Below are 26779 nucleotides of genomic sequence, written 5' to 3'. Positions count from 1 at the left end.
CTCTAGAGCCTGGGAACCTCGACTACTGAAGCCCGTGCCCCCTAGGGCCCCTGAAGTGAGTGAAAGATCACTCAGTCGTGTCCAACTCTGCCACCCCACAGACGGTAGCCTGCCAGGCTCCTCTGTCCATGGAAATCTCCAGGCTAGAAAACTGGAGTGGGTAGCCATTTCCTTCTCCAGGGGATCTTCCCAAGCCAGGGATTGAATCCAGGTCTCCCACACTGCAGACAGATTCTTCACTGTCTGAGCCACCGGGGAAGCCCTGTGATCCACAACGAAAGAAGCCACCGCAATGAGAAGTCCACGCACTGCAACTAGAGTAGACCCTGCTCGCTGCTACTAGAGAAAAGACTGCACAGCAGTGAAGACACAGCACAGCCAAAAATAAATATAAATTAAAAAAAATAAATCAGTAAACTTTCAGTAAAGCAAATGACCCTTCATGATGTTGGTTGGTCTCATCCAATTAATTGAAGGCCTTAAGAGCAAAGACTGAGCATTCCCAAAGAAGAATTATCCTTAAAACTGCAAGGTAGGAAAACCGCCTGAGTTTCCAGCCTACGTGTCATCAGACTTAGACTCAAATTGTAACATCAACTCTTATCTGAAGTTCTAGACTTTCAGCCTGCCCTAAAGAGTTCCAGGGCAGGCCTCAGAAGCATGTGAGCCAGTTCCTTAAAATATGTCTCAATCTCTATCCTGTTAGTTCTCTAACAGAACTCCGGCCAGACTCCATGACCTTTTTTTTTTTTTTTTACAACATGGGGATTAACATAGTAGATGACTCACCAAATGGTCAAGACTGGTGAAAGCAGCCCTGGGACCATTTGGAACAAATTAGTACTATTAGGCAGGAACAGGGTTTCTGGAAGAGGAAATAGCAACCCATGTAAGTATTCTTGCTTGGAAAATCCCATGAACAGAGGAGCCTGGTGGGCTACAGTCCATGGGTTGCAATGGGTCGGACTCGACTGAGTGACTAAGCTTTCTCCTTTCTAGACAAGAACAGGGTACAAAGACAAAACCCAACCCATACTCTTCCAGGTGCTTGTTCCAAGTTTCAAGTAATATGGCCAAAGACCCCAATTTGGTCAAATGGGCTGAAAGCAAGTGGGTTAACATGACAAGTTGGTTAAAAGAACTGTTCGGTTCAAAATGAGTATCTTTTGCTTTTTAATAGATACACCACTCTACACTGTTAAAACTTTTTCACCAAGAGCATATATCCATATTACTTTCATAATTTTACAAAAAGATATTGAATATGTTCAGGCACTGGGTTTTTTGTAGTGTTGGTGGAAAAGTAGCTGAAGAAGACATGAACACTTCCTCACTGTTCACAGATAAGGAACTGGGAGCTGGACTGCCACATGGGAATCCCCCTGGGTTCCAGGCTGGTGACCAGAGCTGCAGGAAACTCGAACTTTCCACAGGCCTCCTTCCTGCCCCATGCGTGGAAGAGCCCACGCCCTTAAAGCCCGAGTGAAAGGTAAAGGACCCCCCGAGGGACTTTCAGACTCCTGAAAAAGCAGTCATTGGCGGTGGAGGTTGATGGTAATAACAGCCACCCAGCGCCTTGTCCCTTTTGCCCCACCAGAGGGCTGGGGAAGTTCTAGAGCGTTATTTCATTTAGCAAACCTGACCAGGTTTTCTGGGGAGATAAGTCCTGGAGAGGAACTTTCAGTTTATGAATAAATACCTTCGGCCGAATTTTTAATTTCTTTTCAGTTTACTATTTTTCTTAATAGATTCATAATATGTAACCAGTTAAAAGAAATGCGGGCACGGTCGCAGGGCGCTTAGAGTTAGGAGGGAAATCATTAAAATTACCGGCCAAGGTAACTTTGAGAGAGGCTAGTGTTTGGAAAACGGGGCGGAGCCGGGTGGCCCGGACTCCAGGGACCCACCACCTTCCCGCTCACCTCCACCCTCCACGCTCGGGCACCGGGCCCGCGGGCTATCCTGCAAAGAGTCTTTGCGCAGCCGTGACGTCACTGCGTCGGGGCGGGGCCCGCGGCAGGGGCGGGGTCTGTGCCAGATCTCGCGGAGGGGCGGGCCGGGGGCGGCGGCCGGGCGGGGCGCACTCCGCCACTGAGGTGCGGGAGTTTAGAGCGCGTCCGCTCTGCTGGCGGCTACGGGAGAGAGGCGTGCGGGTCGGGATGTCAGAACAGCCTACGGTCCCGGAGCAGAGCGCGTCGGACTCGCGGCGCGCAGGCTTCGTGCTGGGGGTGGACGTAGGCAGCTCGATGATTCGCTGCCACGTCTATGACCGCGCGGCACGAATCTGCGGCTCCAGCGCGCAGAAGGTGACCGGGGAGCGGGCGTCGGGGCAGCGGGTCTAGGTCGCGCAGGGCACCCGGGATCTGGTCGCTGGGGGGCGAGAGGGCTGGACCGCCTATCTGGCCTGGACGCGGCCACCTGCGGCACCGCGGGCCCTCGGTCCTGAGCGGCGCGCCTGGACCGGCCAGATCCCTGCATTCTCTCCCCGGGCCAGCCTGAAACCTGCGCGCTCTTTCGGTCCTGGCTGAAGACATTAGGGGCTCGGATTGTGACCTCCGATCACTCACTCGCTTCCGCTCACCTGAGGATTCGGCTCTCTGGCCTAACCTGGGTGGGACTGCGGTGAGTGGCAGGGCAGGGCAGGGCAGGGCTGGCTACGCGTATCCAGCCAGAGAGGGTGCTTTTTGATTTGCTTGGTTTTTCCTGCACTTCCTAGATAGACCTCCAACCTTGTCTTTATTTACATTTGAGATTTTTAAGACTTAATGGAATTTAACTTTATGTTTGTCATTCAGTTGTCATCATGAACTGCTTCTCAAAGTGCAGAGCAACTGATTTCCAGGAATATAAGTATTGCACAAGTTTGGGGTTTTTTTTGAAATTTTATTTTATTTATTTTTTTTAAATTTTATTTTATTTTTAAACTTTACATAATTGTATTAGTTTTGCCAAATATCAAAATGAATCCGCCACAGGTATACATGTGTTCCCCATCCTGAACCCTCCTCCCTCCTCCCTCCCAATACCATCCCTCTGGGTCGTCCCAGTGCACTAGCCCCAAGCATCCAGTATCGATTGCACAAGTTTTGAAGGCTGTGTTGTCATTACCTTTCTCCTTTCCATCTTTGTTCATGAAAATGTCTTTTTCTGGTTTGAGAAACCTCCCAAGTCATTAGTTGTTACTAGTAAGGCAACTAACAGATTGGTATTCGTCTGATCTTGTTTCCATGAAGTGTTGATTTCTTATAGTTGCCAGCAAACAAAAAATAATGGGAATTCCATATGACGTTTTTATTTACTCTTCTTTCCAATACCAACATCTTAAAAAAAAAAAAAAAAGTTTATTTGGCTGTGCCAAGTCTTGCAGCATGCAGTATCTAGTTCCCCAACCAGGCCCCTAGCATTGGGAGCGTGGACTCTTAACCACTGGCCCACCGGGGAAGACCCTCAGCATATTTGTGTTAGTAATTTCACAGGTACGGAAGCTGTTAGTTACCTAATCCATTCCCAGCAACACTGGACTCCCTCATTTGCTTGGTTCCTACACCTCTTCCCATCCACTTAGAAGTGTTTTTCAGCCGCAGGGGTTGCCCAGGAGCAGGTCCAGCCAAAAGAGTGCTTTGAGCATTTTTTTTTTTTGGTTTGAGGACTTCCTCATTCTGGTTTTAGGACCCGAATAGAGACCTGCTCACCTGTGCATGAACACTGCCCACCTCTCCACCACATATCCGACCCCTAACCCCACCTGAAAGGAGAGATGAAAGGTGGATTTTCTCCTTCAGCGACTATGTACTGCTTATCTCTTTATGTCTTTATCAGAAAACAAAGATACTTTTCACAGTCTCCCTTATAATTCTAGACACAAAGTACTTTTGTTTTAAGCAGTGATTTTTTTTTAAAGGAGTTAAAGTGTTTAGAACCAAAGGGATGCAAAAATTGTAAGAAGATAACAGATTTCATAGTTGCTATATAATTTGGGAGAAACCATTATTATTTTTTTTTTTTAATGAGGTAAGAGTCTCAAAGATGAATCAAGATTGCTGTTAAGTAGCAGGAGACTAGAATGGTTTGCCCAGACTCAAAACTGGTGAAGGTGTCTGGAAAGGTATGTAAGTAAATAAAAATACAAAAATTCCTTGCCCTTCGAGGATGAAGTATTGTATCTTAAATTAAGGAGTAAGTAGAAAGCAATGCCTCTCAAACTGATAGGAGTTTGCACCAGTGCTTCTGAAAGCGTGGTTCACAGTCTGCGGAGGTTGAAAGAGAGAAACTAAGATTTAGAAATTTGTGTAGCAGTTTGGCAAAGTCATTTTATATTTGTTGACTGTAGTAATAAAACATTTGGGATTTTACTTTGTATGTTATTTTTTCCCTATAAAGTTGTTTTAATTATGTCTTTGAAATTGTTGGTCTACAATGAATTAGAAATCAGAAAAAAACCCAACAGCAACTGGTCCTTTGCTTCTTGATTCCTTTGGCAAAAATGGTCTTCTTGGCCTACGTTGCTTCTTCAGTTCAGTTGCTCAGTCGTGTCCAACTCTTTGCACCCAATGGACTGCTGCACACCAGGATTCTCCATCCATCACACACTCCGGGAGCTTGCTCAAACTCATATCCGTTGAGTCAGTAAGGCCATCCAACCATCTCATCCTCTGCCGTCCCCTTCTCCTCCTGCTTTCAATCTTTCCTAGCATCAAGGTCTTTTCCAGTGAGTCAGTTCTTCATATCAGGTGGCTGGAGGTATTGGAGTTTCAGCTTCAGCATCAGTCCTTCCAATGAATATTCAGGACTGATTTCCTGTAGGATTGACTGGTTTGATCTCCGTGCAGTCCAAGGGACTCTCAAGAGTCTTCTCCAACACCACAGTTCAAAAGCATCAATTCTTCAGCGCTCAGTTTTCTTTATGGTCCAACTCTCACATCCATATATGACCACTGGAAAAACCATAGCTTTGACTAGACGGACCTTTGTCGGCAAAGTAATATCTCTGCTTTTTAATATGCTGTCAAGGTTGATGATAGCTTTTCTTCTGAGGAGCAAGCATCTTTTTATTTCATGGCTACAGTCATCATCTGCAGTGATTTTGAAACCCAAGAGAAGAAAGTCTGTCACTGTTTCCATTGTTTCCCCATCTCTTTGCCATGAAGTGATGGGACCAGATGCCATGATCTTAGTTTTTTGAATGTTGAGTTTTAAGCCAGCTTTTTCACTCTCCTCTCTCAATTTCATCTATAGGCTCTTTAGTTCCTTTTCACTTTCTGCCATAAGGGTGGTGTCACCTGTGTGTCTGAGGTTATTGATATTTCTCCTGGCAATCTTGATTCCAGCTTGTGCTTCCTCCAGCCCAGCGTTTCTCATGATGTACTCTGCATATAAGTTAAATAAGCAGGGTGACAGTATACAGCCTTGATGTACTCCTTTCCCAATTTGGAACCAGTCTCTTGTTCCATGCCTGGTCCTAACTGTTGCTTCTTGACCTGCATACAGATTTTTATTGAGGCAGGTCAGGTGGTCTGGTATTCCCATCTCTTTCAGAATTTTCCACAGTTTGTTGTGACCCACACAGTCAAAGGCTTTGGTGTAGTCAGTAAAGCAAAAGTAGGTTTTTTTCTGGAATTCTCTTGCTTTTTCTATGATCCAACAGATGTTGGCAATTTGATCTCTGGTTCCTCAGCCTTTTCTAAATCTAGCTTCTTAGCACCTAGTTTATTATTTCTTGGGTACAGAATAAATAATTGAATTACATTTAGTCATATTAGGAAAATATTAGGAAATCAGTTTCCTTCATGGGACTCTATGGATTAGACACAGAACTTATATTTGTTTTCTCAAAAGGAAATCACACCTCTGCTAAGTTATGTTGGAAAGAATATATAATAGAAACACACACTTAGCATAAGATTTGATTGGTACTGCCAGTACTATTTGGAGAAGGCGATGGCACCCCACTCCAGTACTCTTGCCTGGAAAATTCCATGGATGGAGGAGCCGGGTAGGCTGCAGTCCGTGGGGTCACTCAGAGTCGGACACGACTGAGTGACTTCACTTTCATTTTTCACCTTCATGCATTGGAGAACGAAATGGCAACCCACTCCAGTATTCTTGCCTGGAGAATCCCAGGGACGGGGGAGCCTGGTGGGCTGCTGTCTATGGGGTCGCACAGAGTCGGACACGACTGAAGCAACTTAGCAACAGTAGCAGCAGCCAGTACTATTGCCTGGAAAATCCCATGGACAGAGGAGCCTGGAAGGCTGCAGTCCATGGGATTTCGAAGAGTCCAACATGACTGAGCGACTTCACTTTCACTTTTTACTTTCATGCATTGGAGAAGGAAATGGCAACCCACTCCAGTGTTCTTGCCTGGAGAATCCCAGGGACAGAGCCTGGTGGGCTGCAGTATATGGGGTCGCACAGAGTCAGACATGACTGAAGTGACTTAGTAGCAGCAGCAGCCAAATAAGTAGCTTGAGAAAGAAAAACTGAAGAGATCACTCTTTAGAGATATGAACAAAATAGGCTTTATTGGTATTTTCATTAACATGGAAATCCCAAACAGGAACTTTTACTTGAGAAGGCTAGTACTGAGGCCTCTCAGAAGATTTTAATTTTACCTCTTACGGTATTCATTTTTTAATAGCAGAGACCCACATTTGTAGCCTTTTTCTATAAGTTGTATTTTTTCTTTCTTTTTTAATATTTATTTTTATTTATTCATTTGACTGTACTGTTCTTAACTGCAGCACAGAGGATCCTCAATCTTCCTTGCAATATTCGGGATTTTTTTTTTTTTTTAAGTTGCAGCATGTGAACTCTTAGTTGCATGCAGCGTGTGGGATCTAGTTCCCTGACCTAAGATCGAACCTGGGCCCCCTGCATTGGGAGCACAGAGTCTTAGCTGCTGGATCACTAGGGAAGTCCCAATAAGTTAAAAAAATCTTTCTGTGAACTCTTAAATATTGGTGTTATATATGAGAGTAGTGTTCAGAGCTTTGGAAATCCTACATGTGAATGTTTGCTATTTTTAGTTTATCAAAGCGAAGAAAGTTCATCATGTTCCCCATTGGAACATCATGCCATTGTGAGAAAATAATAACATTTTGGTTGGAAGAACAGGACAGAAAGACCACTCCAAAGAAAACTGGACTTGCCAATACTGTGTTCCCTCTGTACATTCTTGAAAAGAACTGGTTGTTGTCTTTTGTTTTTAATCAACACATTTTCTTCTTAGCTTTGATTATATTCTTGATCTTGTATTTCAGTTCGATCTTCTAAACTGTTGTGACGTATTTGGTGATGGTGAGCTGTCTGGGTTGGTGAAGTGGGGGGACGTGACCCTGGAGTGCCACTGCCAAGTCCAAGTTGTTGACTTGACACAATGATGGCCATATTGAGTTTTTTGGGATGCGGAAGTATTTATTGCAGTTGAGTCGTTACATACAGTGTGTGGTCATGAAAGTTTTGCATGGAAAGAAGAGAAATGTTATTGATAGAAGGGGAATTGTTGTTCAGTCACTAAGTCATGTCCGACTCTTTGCGACTTCATGGACTGCAGCGTGCCAGTCTTCCCTGTCTTTCACTATTTCCCGGAGTTGGCTCAAATTCATGTCCATTAAGTCAGTGATACCATCCAACCATCTCATCCTCTGTCGTCGCCTTCTCCTTCTGTCCTCAGTCTTTCCCAGCATCAGGGTCTTTTCCAGTGAGTTGGCTCTTTGCATCAGATGGCCAAAGTACTGGAGCATCAGCTTCAGCATCAGTCCTTCTAATGAATATTCAGGGTTGATTTCCTTTAGGATTGACTTACCACCTGGGGAGTCCCTACAGAAGGGGAATAGATTTTGTTAAATCTGTTTATTTCCAGTGGGCTCACTGGGGAATAATACTGATTGATTGGCAATATAGATTCTTTTTTCGTGTCATCTCTGTGTCACCCTCATGCTCCCCACATTGTCAGTGTTTTCTCCCAGTTCCTTTTTTTGTTTATTTTGACCTTTTCTTATGTGTTAGAGGTTTTCCTTAAATGATGATCTTTGGTTGGTTATCCATTCATATTTTCAGTACCATGTCTTACTTTTCTCAGCTATATCTAGTATTTGCAAGTAAAGAATGCCTCTGGTTCAGCTCCTCCAGAGAGTAAATCTCGTACTTTCTGCTGTGTTAGGGAGGGGCAGTGTGGATCTGACTGCACAAGGAGTGTGAGGGTCCTTATAAAGAGTGAATCCCTCTGTTCAGCAGCATCTGGCATCCCAGTCTTCTGAGGTATCTCTAATTTTCAGAGTTCTACCTGAGATTCTGCCAGGGGTTGAACAGAGATGTATAATCTGAGTGGGTAGTGAGGTGTGCAGTTGTCTCCTCCATTCTTAGCCGTGTACCACCTACCCACTCACTGAGAGTGTTCAAGACAATTATTAAAACCTGGTCTGAGCTTCCTAGCTCTCTTCTTGTCTTTCTGCATAAACCTTTTTTCATGGTTTTAGTTTAATGGCAGTCTTGAGAGAAATTGGAAATAAAACACTTATGTTCAAGCCATTGTTTTAACCTGAAGCCAAAGATTCTTTTTTATCTTATTTTTTAAATTAGCAGAGTAAGATGAGACTTATTTGGTGAACAGCTTCTGTGAGTTTTAGTACATGTTGGAAGTAACCAAAAAACCCTTGTACAAGCCATTTATAGTCACTTTCCTCCCACACCTAATCTCTGAAAACCACTGATCTGTTTTGTATGACTATGGGTTTTTTTTTTTTTTTCTGTCCTTCTGAAAATATCTTGTAAGTGGAAAAATATAGTAAGTAACCTATGAAGACTGACTTTTTTTCAGCGTAATGCCTTTGAGATTCATATATATTGTGTGTATCAGTAATTCATTCCTTTTTATTTCTGAGCAGTAATCCATTATATGAATATACCACATTCATTCACCTGTTGAAGTATATTTGCATTGTTTTCAGTTTCTGGTGATCTTGAATAGAACAGCTGTAAACATTTGTGTACAGATTTTAATGTGAGTATAAGTTTTCATTTCTCTGGGATAAATACCTAGGAGTGGGATTGTTGTATCACATGGTAAGTGAATATTTAACTTAACAAGAAATTGCCAAACTTTTCCAGAGTGATTCTTATCATTTTGCATTCCCACCAGCAATGTCTGTGAATTCTGTTTTTCATCAACACTTGATATTGTTAGTATTTATTTATTATATTTGTTAGCAAGTAGTGTTATCTTGCTGTGGTTTTGATTGCATTTACCTAATGATGTTGAATATTTCCATGTGCATATTTTCTATCCATATGTACTCTTTGATAAAGTGCTAGTTCAAGTTTTTTGGCCATTTTTTAATTGAATTGTTTTCTAACTGTTGTTGTTTTTTTTTTTTTAATATATTCTGGATATAAATCCTGTGTTGATTTTCAGATATTTTCAACTAGTCTGTACTTGGCTTTTTCATTTTCTTAACAATTTCTTTGGCAGAGCACACATTTTTAATTCTGATGAAGCTCACTTTATCAATTTTTCTTGTTTTATTAATCATACTTTTGGTGTCATGTCTAAGAACTCTTCACCTAATCCCAAGTCACAAAGATTTTTTGCTGTGATTTCCTATAAGCATTTTACAGTTTTACATTTACATCTGGGATCCATTTTGAGTTAGTTTTTTGTGTAAGAAGTGAGGTTTTTTAAGAATGAGGTTAATTTTTTTTTGCATATGGATGTCTATTCCAACTCTGTTGAAAAAGCTATTTTTCTCCATTGAATTGCCTTGTATATTTGTCAGAAATCAACTAGCCATATTCGTGTGGGTCTACTTCTGGATTCTCTTGTGCTCTGTGATTTATTTGTCTGTTTTTATAATTACACTATTTTGATTACTATGGCTTTAGAGTAAGTCTTCAAATTGTGTAGTGTGATTCCTCCAATTTTATTCTTTTTCAGTATTGTTTTGGCTTTTTTAGTCTTTTATCTTTCCATGTAAAGTTTAGAATGATCGTATCTATATCTATTAAAAATCCTAGGATTTTGATATGGAATTGTAGATGAAAGTTTTTTGCACTCTAAAAATGTCGAGCCACTTCTTCAGGCCTGGCCTTTGTTCTGATGAGAAGTCCACAGTCATTTGAATTATTATTCTGTGTATTTATTCTGGCTGGTTGCTTTCAGTTTTGTTTTGTTTTGCTTTCAGTTCTTAGCATTTGAATTATGTTGGACCTGGCTGTGAACTGCTTTGGACTTATCCTGGTAGGGATTTTCTAAGCTTCCTGAATATATAGATTTTAAATCTTTTACTGGGCTTGGGAATTCTTAGCACTATTACTTCCCTTAAGTAATTTGTTTAGGCACTGAAGTCTTTAATTTCTTCTTTAGGGCCTCTGCTGACATCAATATTAGACCATTTTCTCTGTCCCACAGATCCCTGAGGTTTTCTTCTTCTTTTTTTTTTTCTGTTGTTCAGATTAGAGAATTTCTATTGATCTGTCTTTAAGCTTATTGACTTTCTTCTGTTATCTCCATTCTACCATGGAGCTGATCCAGTATGTGTTTCAATCATTTTCTTTTTCTAATTAATTTTTTCCAATTTTATTAAGGTAAGTTGACAAAAGTTGTATGTATTTAAGGTGTGCAAATTGATCTTTTGGCATACATATATATTGTTAATGAAATAACATAATTAATGTTAATTAAACCACTCTTCATCTCACAAGGTTATCATTTGTATCTCTGTGTGTGTGTGTTGAGAACACTTAACTAATCTCTTAGCAAATTTTGAGTGTATAATACATTAACTCTAGTTACCATACTGCACATTAAGTCCCTAGACCTTATTCATCTTATAACTGAAAGTGTGTATCCTTTGACCAGCATCTCTCCATTTCCCCCACTTAATTATTGTATTTTAAATTTTGAAATGGTAAGATTTTTGTTTTTCCTTATGTTTTTTATTTCTTTGCTAAAACTTTCTACATTCCTATTTGTTTCAAAAGAATTCACCCTTACTTCTTGGAGCATTTTTATAATAGTTGCTTTAAAATCTTTGTCAAAATTATCTGTTATGTTGATACTGGTATCTATTATCTTTTGCTATATGAGCTGAAATTTTTCTGATTCTTAATGTACCTTGTAGTTTTGGATTGTATCCTGGACATTTCAAATATCATGTTATAAACCTCTGAAGTCTTGTATAAGGCCTATGACAAATGTTGATATTTTTCTTTAATAGGCAGGTAATGCAGCTGTGTTCAGGCTACACAGTCTGACCAGCCTTCCTTGGATTTTGATTTCAATGTTAATTCTGTTTTTAAGATCTTGGAAGTGCTATTTAGATCTGTCCTGTGTAGTATGTGCCACCTAGAGTTCAGTCTGGGACCTGGGAGTGCTCAGTTACATCTGAGTTTGCGACCCCATGGATTGTAGACCGCCAGGCTCGTCTGTCCATGGGATTCTCCAAGCAAGAATACTGGAGTGGGTTGTCATCTTCCCCACCCAGGGATTAAACCCATATCTCTTGTGTCTCCTGCATTGGCAGGCAAATTCTTTACCAGCTGCACCATCTAGGAAGCCTCAGGACCTGGGCAGTGATCTGTTTTTGTTTTGTTTTTTTTAAAGTTCTGCTTTTAGCATCTTTGCTATGCTGTCTAGGAGGGCTTCCTTGGTAGCTCAGTGGTAAAGAATCTGCCTTCCAATGCAGGAGACGCAGGTTTGAACACTGGGTTGGGAAGATCCTGGAGAAATAAATGACAACCCACTCCAGTGTTCCTGCCTGGGAAATCCCATGGACAGAGGAGCCTGGCCGGCTACAGTCCACATGTGCTAAGTTGCTTCAGTCCTCTCTGACTCTTGCAACCCTATGGACTGTAGCCGGCCAGGCTCCCCTGTCCATGGGATTTCCCAGGCAGGAACACTGGGGTGGGTTGCCATTTCCTCCTCTGGGGATCTTCCCGATGCAGGGATTGAACCTGCATCTCTTTTTTTTTTTTTCTTCTTCTTTTTTTTTTTTTTCTTATACCCACTCCAGTATTCTGGCCTGGATGAACCTGCATCTCTTAAGTCTCCTGCATTGACAGGCAGGTTCTTTACCCCTAGCGCCACTTGGGAAGCCCGGGACTTCAAGCCCATGGGGTTGCAAAAGAATTGGACACTTAGTGACTAAACAACAAAATGCTGTCTAGGAGTGTGTTCATACATGTGCAGCTTCCAGGAGAGCCTGGGAGTTCATCCACATCTTTCTGGAATAGCTTTCCCAAGCTCTTCCCTCTCTGAGATCTTCCTGGGACTTTCTGGTTCCCTGAGCCTCCTCATTTGGTTCCTCTTACCTGAAGCTGGACCTTTCACTATCCCATTCTGCAGGGCACTTCCTATGCCCACATCCAAGGCTAGGCATCAGAAGGACACAAAGAGGAAAAAGCCATAGGGGGATCACTTTACCCTGGTGGGTCTCCAGCACCTGTTCTGAGAGAGGAAGTTTTACCTCCCTCAGTATTTGGGGTGCTTGTGGATACTGCTGTAGCTGCCACTGTGAGATAGCCAGCATATAAAAGGATGGAGATGGTGGATAAAAAAGAAAAGTGAGAGATTTGTTCTGTTCCTCTCTGAGTGTTAACAAATGTTCTCCTGGCTTTTCCAGTACACCTTGGTACCTGCTTCTGGGTTTTCAGGCTGCCTTGAGTCTAGGCCAGGTGATACCAGAAGAAAAATGGGAAACTCACTACCACTTTGGTGGTATTCTAATTCTTATCTTCTTTCCCTGTCTCAGTTCAGTTCAGTTCAGTCGCTCAGTCGTGTCCGACTCTTTGTGACCCCATGAATTGCAGCACGCCAGGCCTCCCTGTCCATCACCAACTCCCGGAGTTCACTCAGACTCACGTCCATGGAGTCAGTGATGCCATCCAGCCATCTCATCCTCCGTCGTCCCCTTCTCCTCCTGCCCCCAATCCCTCCTAGCATCAGGGTCTTTTCCAATGAGTCAGCTCTTCGCATGAGGTGGCTAAAGTACTGGAGTTTCAGCTTTAGCATCATTCCTTCAAGGAAACCCCAGGACTGATCTCCTTCAGAATGGACTGGTTGGATCTCCTTGCAGTCCAAGGGACTCTCAAGAGTCTTCTCCAACACTACAATTCAGAAGCATCAATTCTTCGGTGCTCAGCCTTCTTCACAGTCCAACTCTCACATCCATACATGACCACAGGAAAAACCATAGCCTTGACTAGACGGGCCTTTGTTGGCAAAGTAATGTCTCTGCTTTTGAATATGCTGTCTAGGTTGGTCATAACTTTCCTTCCAAGGAGTAAGTGTCTTTTAATTTCATGGCTGCAGTCACCATCTGCAGTGATTTTGGAGCCCAGAAAAATAAAGTCTGACACTGTTTCCACTGTTTCCACATCTATTTCCCATGAAGTGATGGGACCAGATGCCATGATCTTCATTTTCTGAATGTTGAACTTTAAGCCAACTTTTTCTCTCTCCACTTTCACTTTCATCAAGAGGCTTTTGAGTTCCTCTTCACTTTCTGCCATAAGGGTGGTGTCATCTGCATATCTGAGGTTATTGATATTTCTCCCGGCAATCTTGATTCCAGCTTGTGCTTCTTCCAGCCCAGCGTTTCTCATGATGTACTCTGCATAGAAGTTAAATAAGCAGGGTGACAGCATACAGCCTTGATGTACTCCTTTTCCTATTTGGAACCAGTCTGTTGTTCCATGTCCAGTTCTAACTGTTGCTTCCTGACCTGCATATAGGTTGCTCAAAAGGCATGTCAGCTGGTCTGGTATGCCACCATATACGTTTTGGAGGTTACAAATAGCTTCTCCATGCATCCTGTCCAGGTGTTTTTTTTTTCTTTTTAAAGTTTGACATTTTTTTAAATTACAGAAATAATGGATTTTCATTGTAGAAAGCCTGGGAAATAAAGATAAAATCTTCTGTAAATTTCATGAACTGAATAAAACTGCTATTTTGGTGTATCATCCTTTTTTATTTCATATTTTTTCCATCTTAACATTAGATAATAAATAAAATCTTGTTTTTAATTATTTTAACTGGTGCCCTTAAGGCCTATATGCTATTGACTTGTTCTGATTTGTTTTTACTGAATTTTCTCTTTTCCTTAATAGGTAGAAAGTCTTTATCCTCAGCCTGGCTGGGTTGAAATTGATCCTGATGTTCTCTGGCTTCAGTTTGTTGCTGTAATAAAGGAATCTGTCAAAGGTAATTGGATTTATGAAAGTAGAGATGGTAACATGTATTTTGTATATAATAAGAATTTTGTGGGTTTCCTGAATTATACATACAATATTTTATTGGAGTCACAGGTTCCCAGTAGTTTGGGGAGGAAGGACATTTGTGGTTTGTAGTGAACCCACTTTGTCAAGGGAGGGTAGCAGCAACTCTCTCCTCTGCTTCAAGTCTTTTTGAGCTGCAGTATTAAAGGCTCACCTTACTATTTATTCCAGGTTGTAGCCAGTGCCCATTCCATTTCCTGTTTTGTACAAATACCAGAGGGTTGTAAACAAAGTTTCAAAGCTCAGTTCCTGCTCTCAGGAGTTTACAGCTGCCTTATCTTTATTGTAAAATAAGTTTTTTTTTTTTTTTTTCTGTTCGACCTCTTAGGGCAAGTGTTCTCTTGGCTGCAGCCAGGGTCTGGAATCTTAGCTCTTTAAGAACAGTCTCAGTACAGCCTTCTTTAAGAACATGACGAAAGAGGACTTGTAATTTCAAAAAGGTCTTTCACTTCATTTCTCTGACTGAATTGCTTCTCCTAACTTTTCTGGTTTGAAATATTTCAAAACCTATTTTTAAAAAGTTGGAAGAATACCTGTGTGCTTTCTCCTAGACTCAAATTAGCTGCCCGAGGGGAGAGTTGGTTATGATTTAATAACCTGTCATCTTTAAATACTTAAGCATTATCTCCAAAGATAAGGAGTATTCTCATACGTAAACATCACACAGAAAATTTAACATTAACCCAGTGATATTTTCTAATACTTGATCCTCATTATTCCTCTCTTATCTCAGTCTTGAATAATTTTTTTTTTTCCAATCCAGAATCCAACAAAGATGAGGCATTGCCTTTAGTAGTCAGTCTAGTCTCCTTTAATATAGACCACGTACCTCATGTCACTGACAATTTTCAAAAGTACAGATCTGTTTAATAGACTATCCTGTGTTTGGGGATTGTCTTGTTATTTCCTTATGATCAGACTAGGAAGGAGTACTGTACAGGAGGTGGTGTGTCATCCTTAAATTGAGCACAGCTCAAATTGAAGCTGTCCCTAATTTGTTCAGTGGGACAAATTGCTTTTTTAAAAGAATGTCACAGAAACATGTGAGCTGCTGTATTTCCAGAAATTTGGACTTTGCAAAATCCATGTTTCTATTTGCATCCTAGCATGAGTTTGTGTAGTAAATAAGATCTGTGCTTCAGTATTTATGCTACTTTCCATGAGGGTTTCTTTTGTTGCCATCAACCAGCTTCTGTTATAGCTGATCGTTGCTTAAATGAAGATTCTCATTTTTAGTGTTATCAAGAAGTAAATACCATCTAACTTACTTTAAGTGGTGTTTGTTTTCTTTCTAATTTTTAAAGCAAAAAGTACATTTTATTATTATTAGATTATAACTTCTTTTCTCTTTAAGTAAAAAAAAAAAAAACACTACAAAATCATCCTAGTAATGTTTTATTTATTAGCTCCAATTGTGTTATTAAAATGCTGAACCAAGTTGCTTTTCTTATAGATTATATTAAGTAATTTCTTTTCCATATGATAATATTATAAAGATAAACTTCCTAGGTTTTTAAATGTGTTTTATCTATCTTTATTTTTAGCTGCAGGAATAGAAACAAATCAAATTGTTGGTCTTGGCATTTCAACACAGAGAGCAACTTTTATCACATGGGACAAGTAAGTGCATTGTGTGATAAGAACTCTTATCACTGGGTTCATGCCACAGTGAACACATTGCTTTGAAACCTGTTTGGGGAGTTTTAAAGTTTGTGAAGAAAGAGGTGTTGCTTGATTAAGAGAAAAGAAATTGGGTTTACTTTCTGGCTTATTACATAAGTTCCCTGCATGTCAATTAGGCTTAACTTATATAAAGTAATAGTAGTAAAAAGACTATTGCTTTCATTAAAATTCAGATTAAGTGAGGATTGAAGTTCTAAAAAATTAGCTTATACCTAAAAAGATTGAGGAGAACCTGACAAATTTTGGATACACAAGACTATGATATGATTTCTATTTTAGTCTATTTCAAATTTAATTTTAAATACTTACAACATATGAGGTATGTATGAATTAAACACGATTATAATAGTATAATGGATACCATACAGTGAATACTTATGATATTTCTTCAGGTTTCAGTATCCTTACAAACAAACCTGTTAGTGGTTACATCTATTTTACAAAGAAATAAACTGAAGCTCAGAGAAATAACTGGAGAAGGCAATGGCACCCCACTCCAGTGTTCTTGCCTGGAGAATCCCAGGGATGGGGAGGCTGGTGGGCTGCTGTCTCTGGGGTCGCACAGAGTCGGACACGACGGAAGCGACTTAGGAACAGCAGCAGCAGAGAAATAACTACATTATTCATAGTCACTCGTTAATAAATCAAGCTAAAATTCCAAATTATCTTTTTGGTTCCAGAGAATATACTCTTTCCACCACTCCTATATTGCCTTCAACATGTATTTCTTTTTTTTTTTTTTTTTTAAGAAAAACAACAAAATCATTGTAAAATATTTCTTTGTTACAGAGCTCTAGACTCTAAAAGGCATCTTGAGCTTGGGGCAGTGGGGACGAAAAGTGGTGGATGTAAGGGGTAAGGGTAAGTCTAAGAAAGATGATCAAGCTGAATTCACAAGAACTTTACCTTTAATTCAGTGTTAGGAAAGAGAAAGAAGTGGAAATTTTTTAATATTTGATTGTATGGGATTAGGATGGTGAAACAGGTAGACCTTGAGCCCACCTCCCTGAGTAAACATATCAAAACTATAACTACTTATTGAGTACTTTTTGAAAACACTCTGAAGACTATCAGAAAGGCTCTTCTATAACCAAGGTTATTAAAGGAGGGACCATTTGGAGTCTGGGAGGAAGGAAGGAGAAGCAATCTAATCAGGATCTACACTCCTAGTGGGTGACCCAGAAGAGGAGGGGGATACAGGCTTGTGCATCATCCCTAAGAAACAAGGGGTTTACCATATTGGGCACCCTAACCCTAAGGTCCAGAACCAAGAATACAGGCCTGCTTGGTTTGAAAACCAGTAGGGCTTGGAGAAGGCAATGGCACCCCATTCCAGGACTCTTGCCTGGAAAATCCCATGGATGGAGGAGCCTGGTAGGCTGCAGTCCATGGGGTCGCTAAGAGTCGGACGTGACTGAGCGACTTCACTTTCACTTTTCACTTTAATGCATTGGAGGAGGAAATGGCAACCCACTCCAATATTCTTGCCTGGAGAATCCCAGGGACGGGGGAGCCTGGTGGGCTGCCGTCTATAGGGTTGCACAGAGTCGGACATGACTGAAGCGACTTAGCAGCAGCAGCAGCAGCAGGGCTTATCAGAGAGCTATAGAAACCGAGACTCCAGACTTGAAGAGCATGCCACAGACTCACCTGCTTCCAGTCCCAGTGCAGAAGCAGATTGAAAACACCTCATGGTCTCGGGTTACCCTGCCAGGACTGCTCCAGCACACATCCCAACCTGCACTGGGTTGCTGCTCCAGCCTTGCCTGTTCCAGCACTGCTACCAACCAAGTACAAATAACCACTGTGCCAGGGAGAAGTTGAGTTAGCTCAAATTTAAGATTCCAGCCCCTTGGGCCTCAACCATGCCTCTGGCCAAAGGAGAAACCACCGTCACACTGGAGAGAAGAGGCACTAGCTCAGATTTACAGCTCTAACCCGTTTGCTTGTGGGCCTGCCCTAAGCTTGGGAGAGGCCCCAGCTCACATCTGGCTCCACTTCTAACCATTCCTATTCCAATTCTATGCCCTGCTAAGATGACAGCTTTCCATGCACCCCAAATGAAGACACAGTTACTGCTCACTTCAGGTCCAGGTCTCTCACCAAAAACTGGGTACATGCAGATTGCACAGGGATGCTCCCACACAAGGACATGTCTTTAAGCCTGGGATAGGTACTGCTAAGTCACTTCAGTCGTGTCTGACTCTGTGCGATCACTGACATATGTAAATATACTGTAAAGGCAGTTGATGAGCCACTTAAATAAGCAGCAGTGAAGGTTAAAAAACAAAATTGCAAAGTTAAATATTAATCAACTATAACTGCAATAAACAGTTAACGTGAAAATGTTAGTCACTCAGTAGTGTCCAGCTCTTTGTGACCCCATGGACTGTACCCCGTCAGGCTCCTCTCTCCATGGAATTCTCCAGGTAAGAATACTGGAGTGAGTAGCCATTCTCTTCTCCAGGGGATCTTCCTGACCCAGGGATCAAACCCAGTTCTTCTGCATTGCAGGCAGATCTTTACCATCTGAGCCACGAGGGAACACTTAATGGATACTCATGAAAATATAAAATATAACACCAAAACATAAAATGTTGTGGGGTGGTTAGTTAAAAAAAAAAAGTAGAGCTTTTAGAATGTGTTTGAACTTAAATGACTATCATTCTAAAGAAAGTGAAAAGTGAAGCCACTCAGTCCTGTCCGACTCTTTGCGACCCCATGGACTCTAGCCTACCAGGTTCCTCCATCCATGGGATTTTCCAGGCAAGAGTACTGGAGTGGGTTGCCATTTCCTTCTCCAGGGGATCTTCCCAACCCAGGGATTGAACCCGGGTCTCCCACATTGTAAGCAAATGCTTTACCATCTGAGTCACCAGGGAAGTCATTCTAAAACAAGTAGATATATTTACAGATTGATATATATATATATAAACCTTGTGGTAATTGCAGATCAAAGTTCTCCAATAGATACACAAAAGCAAAGGAACCCAAACATAATTTTTAAAAAGTATCAAACCAAAAGAGAAGAGATTAGAAAAAGAAGACAAGAGCAAAGAACTACAAAACAACCAGAAGACATGTAACGAAATGGCAAAAGGTATGTGCCTATTAATTATCCCTTCTAATTTAAATAGACTAAATACTCCAATCAAAAGACATAGGGTACCTGACTGGATGAAAAAACAAGATCCATGTATATGCAACCTAAACAAGATTTAATTCAGTTCAGTTCAGTTCAGTTCAGTCGCTCAGTTGTGTCCGACTCTTTGCGACCCCATGAATCGCAGCATGCCAGGCCTCCCTGTCCATCACCAACTCCCGGAGTTCACTCAGACTCACGTCCATCAAGTCAGTGATGCCATCCAGCCATCTCATTCTCTGTCGTCCCCTTCTCCTCCTGCCCCCAATCCCTCCTAGCATCAGAGTCTTTTCCAATGAGTCAACTCTTCGCATGAGGTGGCCAAAGTACTGGAGTTTGAGCTTTAGCATCATTCCTTCCAAGGAAATCCCAGGGCTGATCTCCTTCAGAATGGACTGGTTGGATCTCCTTGCAGTCCAAGATTTACTTCAGAGCTTAAGACACACTGAGAGTGAAGAGCTTAGAAAAAGATGTTTCATGCGAGTGGAAATGGAAAGCTGGGATAACAGTATTCATATCAGACAAAATAGACTTTAAAACAAAATATATACCAAGACATTATTTAGGGCATTAAATAATGATAAAGGGAGGATTCTCAATCTAAGAGGAGGATATTAGACTTGTTAATATATATACACCCAACACAGGAGCACCTAAATATATAAAGTAAATATTAATAGACATAAAGGGAGAAATTGACAGTAATAAAATAATAATAGAGAACTTGAATACCCCAGTCACATTAATGAATAGATCAGACAAAAACCAATAAGGAAACAATGGGCTTAAATGACATATTAGGCCAGATGGACTTAATAAATATCTATAGAACATTCCATTCAAAAATAGCACAGTACCCATTCTCAAGGGCATATGGAACATTCTCCAGGATAGATCACATGCTAGGCCACAAGAAAAATCTCAGTAAATTTAAGAAGATTGAAATTAAGTCCAGCCTCTTTTCTGACCACAACAATAAGAAACTAGAAATCAATTGCATGAATAAAACTGGTAAAAATACAAACAAGTGGAGACTGAAAACACACTACTCAAAAGCCATTGGGTCAATAAAGAAAGAAGAAATTTAAAAAATACCTTGGGATGAATGAAAAATGTAGAAATACAACCTTCTAAAATCTACAGGACACAGCAAAAATGATTCTAACAGGGAAATTTAGAGTGATAGAAGCCTCCTTCAAGAAACAAGAAAAATCAAATAAATAACCTAACTTTCCATCTAAAGCAACAAAAAAGAACAGAGCACAAAGTCAGTAGAAAGAAGAAAATAATAAAGATCAGAGTGGAAATAGAATAGAGACCAAAAAAAAAAATAGAAAAGATAAACCAAGAGCTGTAGTTTTTGAAAAGATAAACAAAATTGATGAACTTTAGCCAGACTTATAAATCAAAAGAGTGCTCAAATGTAAAGAAAATAAGAAATGAGAAAGAAATTACACCTAATATAACAGAAATACAATCATAAGAGAATACAGCAAACAGTAATATGCCAACAAACTGGATAACCTAGAGTAAGTGAATAAATTCCTAGAAACACAGTTTTCCAAGACTACGTCAGGAGTAAATAGAAAATCTGAATAGATTGTTTATTAGTATTGAATCAGCAAAGGACTCCTAACTAACAAAAGTCTGGGACTAGATGACTTCACAGGGCAATTCTACCAAAATTTTTAGAAGAGTTAATATCTGTAGCCTTCTCAAACAAACAGTTTTAAAAAATTAAAGAGGAGAGAACACTTCTCACCTCATCCTGTGAGGCCAGCAGTACTCTGATACCAAAATCAGATAAAGATACTATAAAAAAAATTACAGGCCAATATCTCTGATACAATAGATGCAAGAACCTACAACAAAATATGAGCAAACCAAATCAGCAATATATATATAAAAAAATCATACATCATGATCAAGTAGAATTTATTCTAGGAATGCAAAGGTGGTTTAATATCTGCAAATCAATTAACACGATTAACAAAATCAAGGATAAAAATCACATGATCGTCTCAATAGATTCAGAATAAGCATTTGGCAGAACTCAATATGCATTCATGATAAAAGCTCTAAACAAAGTTGGTATAGAAGGAAGGAACATCACCATAATAAAGGCCGTGGGACAAATCAACACCTGGCATCATACTCAGTGGTGAAAAGCTGAAAGCATTTCCTCTAAGATCAGGAACAGATGAGGATGCCCACTCTTGCCATTTCTATTTAATATAGTATTGGAAGTCCTAGCCACAGCAATCAGACAAGAAAAAGAAATAAAAGGCATATAAATTGGAAGGAAAGAAGTTAAACTACCACTGTTTGCAGATGATATAATACTATATAAAGGAAAATCTTGGACTCCACCAAAAAAAAGAAAAAACCTGTTTGAACTAATAAATGAATTCAGTGAAGTTTCAGAATACCACATTAATGTACAGAAATTTGTTGCATTTCTATACACTAATAAAAAAAATTCAATTTATAATCAAGTCAAAAAGAATAAAATATCTAGGAATAAATTTAATGAAGAAAGTGAAAGATCTGTACTCTGAAACCTATAAGACATTGATGAAGGAAATTGAAGACAATAGAAATAAATGGAAAAATATCTCATGTTTGTGAGTTAGAAGAATTAATACTATTAAAATACCCATACCACCCAAAACAGTCTACAGATCTAATGCAGTCCCTATCAAAATACCTATGACATTTTTCACAGAACTAAAACAAATAATCCTAAAATTTGTATGAAACCAAAAAAGACCCTGAATAGTAAAGTAGTCGTGAGCATAAAGAACAAAGTTGCAGGTCATGGTCTCTGACCTCAGACTATACTACAAGGCTAAAGTAATCAAAGCAATGTGGTACCAGCACAAAAACAGACATGTAGAATAAAGAGCCCAGAAATAAACCCATGCACACGTGGTCAGTTAATCTATAGTAAAGGAGGCAAAAATATATAATTTTTTTAAAAGAGACTTCAATAAGTGCTGTTGGGAAAGCTAGACAGATACACATAAAAGAATGAAGTTAGAACATTTTCTCACCCCATTTACAAAAATTAACTCAAAATGAATTAAAGATGTAAATGAAAGGCCTAAAATCATAAAACTGGAAGAAAACATAGGCAGTTCACTCTTTGACACTGGTTAAGGCTTTGTTTCTTTGGTTCTGTTTCTTCAGGCGAGGGGCAAAAAAGGAAAAATAAACAAATGGGAGCTAATCAAACTCAAAAGCTTTTGCACAGTGAAGGAAACCATCACGAAACAAGGAACCCACCAAATGGGAGAAGATAGTTGCAAATGATAGTCTGGTAAGGGTTTAATATCCAAAATGTAAAAAGAACTCATACAACACAATATATTTGCTGGTGGTTCAGACGGTAAAGAATCTGCCTGCAATGTGGGAGACCTGGGTTTGATCCCTGGCTTGGGAAGATCCCCTGGAGAAGGTAATGGCTACCCACTCCAGTATATTCTTGCCTGGGAAATTCCATGGACTGTATAGTCCATGGGGTCGTAAAGAGTCTGACACGACTGAGTAATTTTCATTTCACTTCATACACCACAATATGAAAAAAATAGCCAATCCAATTTAAAAATGGGCAGAAAATCTTAACAGACATTTTTCTAAAGAAGACATACAGATGGCAAACATACATGAAAAGATGCTCAACATCACTTATCAGGGAAATGCAATTCCGAATCACAAGATGTCACTTCACATGTATTAGAATGACTGTTATCAAAAAGATAAAAAGTAACAAATGTTGGGAACCCTTGTGTACTGTTGGTGAGAATGTAAATTGGTGCAGCCACTATGGAAATCAGTATGGAAGTTCTTTAAAAATTAAGAACTAAAAAAAAATTAAGAACTACCATATGATTCAGCAGACTTCCCAGATAGTACAGTGGTAAATAATCCGCGTGCCAAGCAGGAGATGTGGGTTCAATCCCTGGGCTGGGAATATCCCCTGGAGAAAGAAATGGCAACCACTTCCAATATATTCTTGCTTAGGATTTCCCATGGATGGAGAAGCCTGGTGGGCTACAGTCCATGGGGTCACAAAGAGTGGGACACAACTTAGCGATGGAACAACGACGACAAGCAGTCCCACTCCTGGGTATTTATCTAATGAAAACATTGATTTGAAAAGATAGTCACCTCAGTGCTTATGGCAGCATTATTTACAGTGGCCAAGACATGGAAGCACCCTACATGTCCGTTAACAGATGTAAGGATAAATAAGTTATAATATATCAATCAACTTTGAATATTTATTGGAAGGACTAATTCCAAAGCTGAAGCGCCAGTCCTTTGGCCACCTGATGTGAAATGCTGACTCATTGGAAAAGACTCTGATGCTGAGAAAGATTGAAGGCAAAAGGAGAAGGGGGCGGCAGAGGGTGAGATGGCTAGATAATACTGACTCAATAAACATGAATTTGAGCAAACTCCAGGAGAGTGGAGGACAGAGGAACCTGGCATGCTGTACTCCATGGGGTCGCAAAGAGGTGGACACAGCTTAGTGACTGAAAAACAGCAAATATATATAGAGAACTGTTTACGTAAAATTATACAATATTATCTATTCTGCTTGGTGAAATAAGTTAGAGAAAGACAAGTCCTGCGTTTTCACTTACTATGCAGAACAAATGAATCAAATATGCAAACAAATGAACCAGTGTAACTAGATAGAAACTGGCTCACCAATACAGAGAATAAACTAGTGGTTACCAGAGGGGAGAGGTGTGAGGGTTCAGCCAAAAATAGGTGAAGGAGATTAAGAGTTACAAAATACCAGTTAAAAAATACCAAGTTACAAGGATGTTATGTGCAGCACAGGGTATAGAGACCATATTTGATAATATCTTTCTATGGATTTTATTCTATAAAAATATTGAATTAATGTGTTATCTATCTGAAACTAATATAATATTGCAAGTCACATATACTTCAGGAAAAAATTGTTTAATTAAAAATATTTTCCAGTATTACTGCTTTTGATCTTTGGGAGGACATGACAGAAATTGTAGAGAGTATAAGAGAAGGAATGAGTTAGGTGGTGATGAGGGTGAGCAGGAGGAAACACGATAAAGTGTTCGATTTGGGATGTGAATTTCCCCCAGACAGGTGGTGCATTTCCTCCGGATACTCTTCCTTTCAGAGCATAATCTGCATTACAGGTTGATGCCCGCATCTGCAGTTGCCCCATACCCTCCTCCTTACCCCGACTCTCCGCCTAGTGTCTTGGACACAAGTTAGTACGTGAGTCAGATGAAGGAGTAAGTGAATTCAAGTCTTCTGTGGGGATCAGTGTTTCTAACTAGTGGTACTGTTGCCATTTTAGGCCAGATACTTCTTTGTTCTTGGGGGACATCCTGGGCATCGTAGGGTGTTTAGCAGCCTCCCTGGCCTCTACCCATTAGATACCATTAGCACCCCGCTTCCTAAGTTTCCCAACTAAAAATGTTTCCACATGTTACCACATGTGCCTGGGAGATAGAGAACTCCCAGTTGAGAACCACTGATGTAGATGAAGTGTGAAGAATTACGTGTGTTCTCTGGTAAAGATTATATGGATAGAAGAGACAAAGGCTGAGGATTTGTACAGAGTTTCTCCCCGCTTCCCAACCCCCCAACTGATTTTTTAATTTATTTTTGGACACACTGAGTGGCATGCAGGATATTAGTTCTAGGACCAGGGATCAAACCCAGGCCCCCTGCAGTGGAAATGTGGAGTCTTAACCCCTGGAACACCAGGGAAGTCCCACCGACCCCCCAATTTAAAGGGAATCAGAATGTCAGTGCTGGCAATTCAGGACCTAGGCAAACTGGCGAAGTAGATGGTGTGGAAGTGGCGGCAGGAGAGTGTTCCTAGGGATGGCTAATTGCAAGTGTCACGTTTAGTTGGATTTGGAAGTTGGGTTATTGACCACCGAGATTGCTTTCATCAGAAGCTGCAAAGCAAGGTCATTTGTGGCAGCAAGTTTACCCTCGTTGGAGGCAAAGATTTTATGCAGCAGTAGAACCATACTGCCTCACTTTTAGGAGAAATAGAATCAGATTCCAAGACAGTTCATTTCCCTTACTGGGGTTGCTGTTGTACTGTTTTCCTAAAGCAGTTAACTGTGGATTTTCTTCTTTGCTGTCTTTTTGTGAGATATCTGTATTCTTTTATGAGTTTTGAAAGCTTCATGGGAACTGAATCACTGGATATTTTCCTGCAAAACCCAGACACATAAGGCTTCCTGCATTTTTGGTTTTGTTTTTGAAATATCATGATATATTTATTTCAATGAAATTCAATCCTCATCTTTCATCTTACAAAATATTTTTTAATATAAATTTATTTATTTTAATTGGAGGCTAATTACTTTACAATATTGTATTGGTTTTGCCATACATCAACATGAATCCGCCACAGGTGTACACGTGTTCCCCATCCTGAACCCCCCTCCCTCCTCCCTCCCCGTGCCATCCCTCTGGGTCATCCCAGTGCACCAGCCCCCAGCAACCAGTATCATGCATCGAACCCGGACTGGCAGTTCGTTTCATATATGATATTATACATGTTTCAATGCCATTCTCCCAAATCATCCCACCCTCTCCCTCTGCCACATCCTGCATCTTTTATAATTCCTTAAAATAATGGAGTTTTATTCTGTTCCCTGGTTCCCATGAGCCATGGTGACGTATAATGCTGGCAGGTTCTACACCTCCCCAACAAACAGCTGAGACACAGCATAGGAACGGGCCCAGCCCTGAGCCAACATGAAGCACTTCTTCATTTTTGAGAGAAAAAGAGAGGCAGGTTTGACCCTGTGGAACCACCTGTTGTCCATTCCACTCACAGCCAGCACCTCGTCCTCTTCACAGCTCACTGTTTTTCCCTCCTATGTCCATAGTGCATTCTGTTGTTGTGGCCATAGAAACGTTGTTTTCCTTAGAACTGATGTTAGGAAGTCTAAAACTCTGAACATTCTTTTTATTTTTTCCTCCTCATTTTCCCCCCTTCAGATGCCAGGAAACTCATTTGTTACCTTTTTTTTTTTTTTCCTCAGTCCTTGTTTTCTTCATATGCTTCAAGTTAAACATTTTTTCATTATATTTGATCAGTGTTTGTGGTTAGCCTGTTTTCTAAAACAACTGTAACTATCTCTTCCATTTTGATTGTTCTAAAAAAAAAAAAATCCCGAGTTGTTTTCTTTCTCCCATCACTGTGTCTCTCAGGGGAGCTTCTACCAACTAACCTCGGACCAGGGTGTGTGCCAATTAGTAGTATAAACCATGAGTCGTTGCGTCGCAGTTCACTCAGTAACTGGCTCCTTGAAAGTAAAGCATTGGGCTGACTACTGAATTGAGTATAAAGACGAATCAGAACAGCAGCTCTCTAGGAATTTATACTCTGGTGATGCAAGTATTGAAATTGCTCTATGTTCCTCCAGCACCACATACACCTTTTATTGTGGCACTTGCTACTTATGTTAATGGTTCTCACTAATTATTTATGATACAAAATATATTTAGAGCCACAGAATAGTATACTGTGTTAGAGAGGGCTCGAGCAATTCGTTTACAATATTTCCTTTTCTGCTTTCCCTCCATTTCTCCACGGATAGAGTGAAGGCAAACCTAAGTCACTGCTGAGTGAATGTTGAAACATGAGTTATTACT

The 26779-nt window shown here is 40.4% G+C and overlaps 1 protein-coding gene across 16 annotated transcripts in view; it reads left to right on the top strand.

Moving 5' to 3' along the window:
* The first annotated feature begins 2067 nt into the window (after positions 1-2067).
* GK5 (glycerol kinase 5) overlaps positions 2068-26779 on the top strand; it is an 81077-nt gene continuing 56365 nt past the window's right edge. For 7 of the 16 annotated variants that reach the window (XM_086376175.1, XM_086375853.1, XM_086375020.1 and 4 more), the window contains exons 1-3: positions 2068-2306; positions 14104-14197; positions 15816-15891. Coding sequence is in view for 9 of the 16 variants with exons in the window: in XM_086375020.1 (XP_086231146.1) it covers positions 2160-2306; positions 14104-14197; positions 15816-15891 (317 nt within the window). In the remaining 7 variants the exon portion in view is untranslated. Of the gene's footprint in view, positions 2307-2494; positions 2623-10146; positions 10235-14103; positions 14198-15815; positions 15892-18906; positions 19055-22285; positions 22416-26779 lie in introns of those variants that run through there. The other 9 variants (XM_086375545.1, XM_086375283.1, XM_086375110.1 and 6 more) reach the window with 7 other exon arrangements.

Source organism: Bos grunniens, chromosome 1, assembly GCF_055505025.1.
Source record: "Bos grunniens cultivar Pamir isolate PY7600 chromosome 1, Bosgru_T2T1.0, whole genome shotgun sequence".
Taxonomy (NCBI): Eukaryota; Metazoa; Chordata; class Mammalia; order Artiodactyla; family Bovidae; genus Bos; species Bos grunniens.
This window is presented reverse-complemented; position numbering and strand designations above follow the sequence as displayed.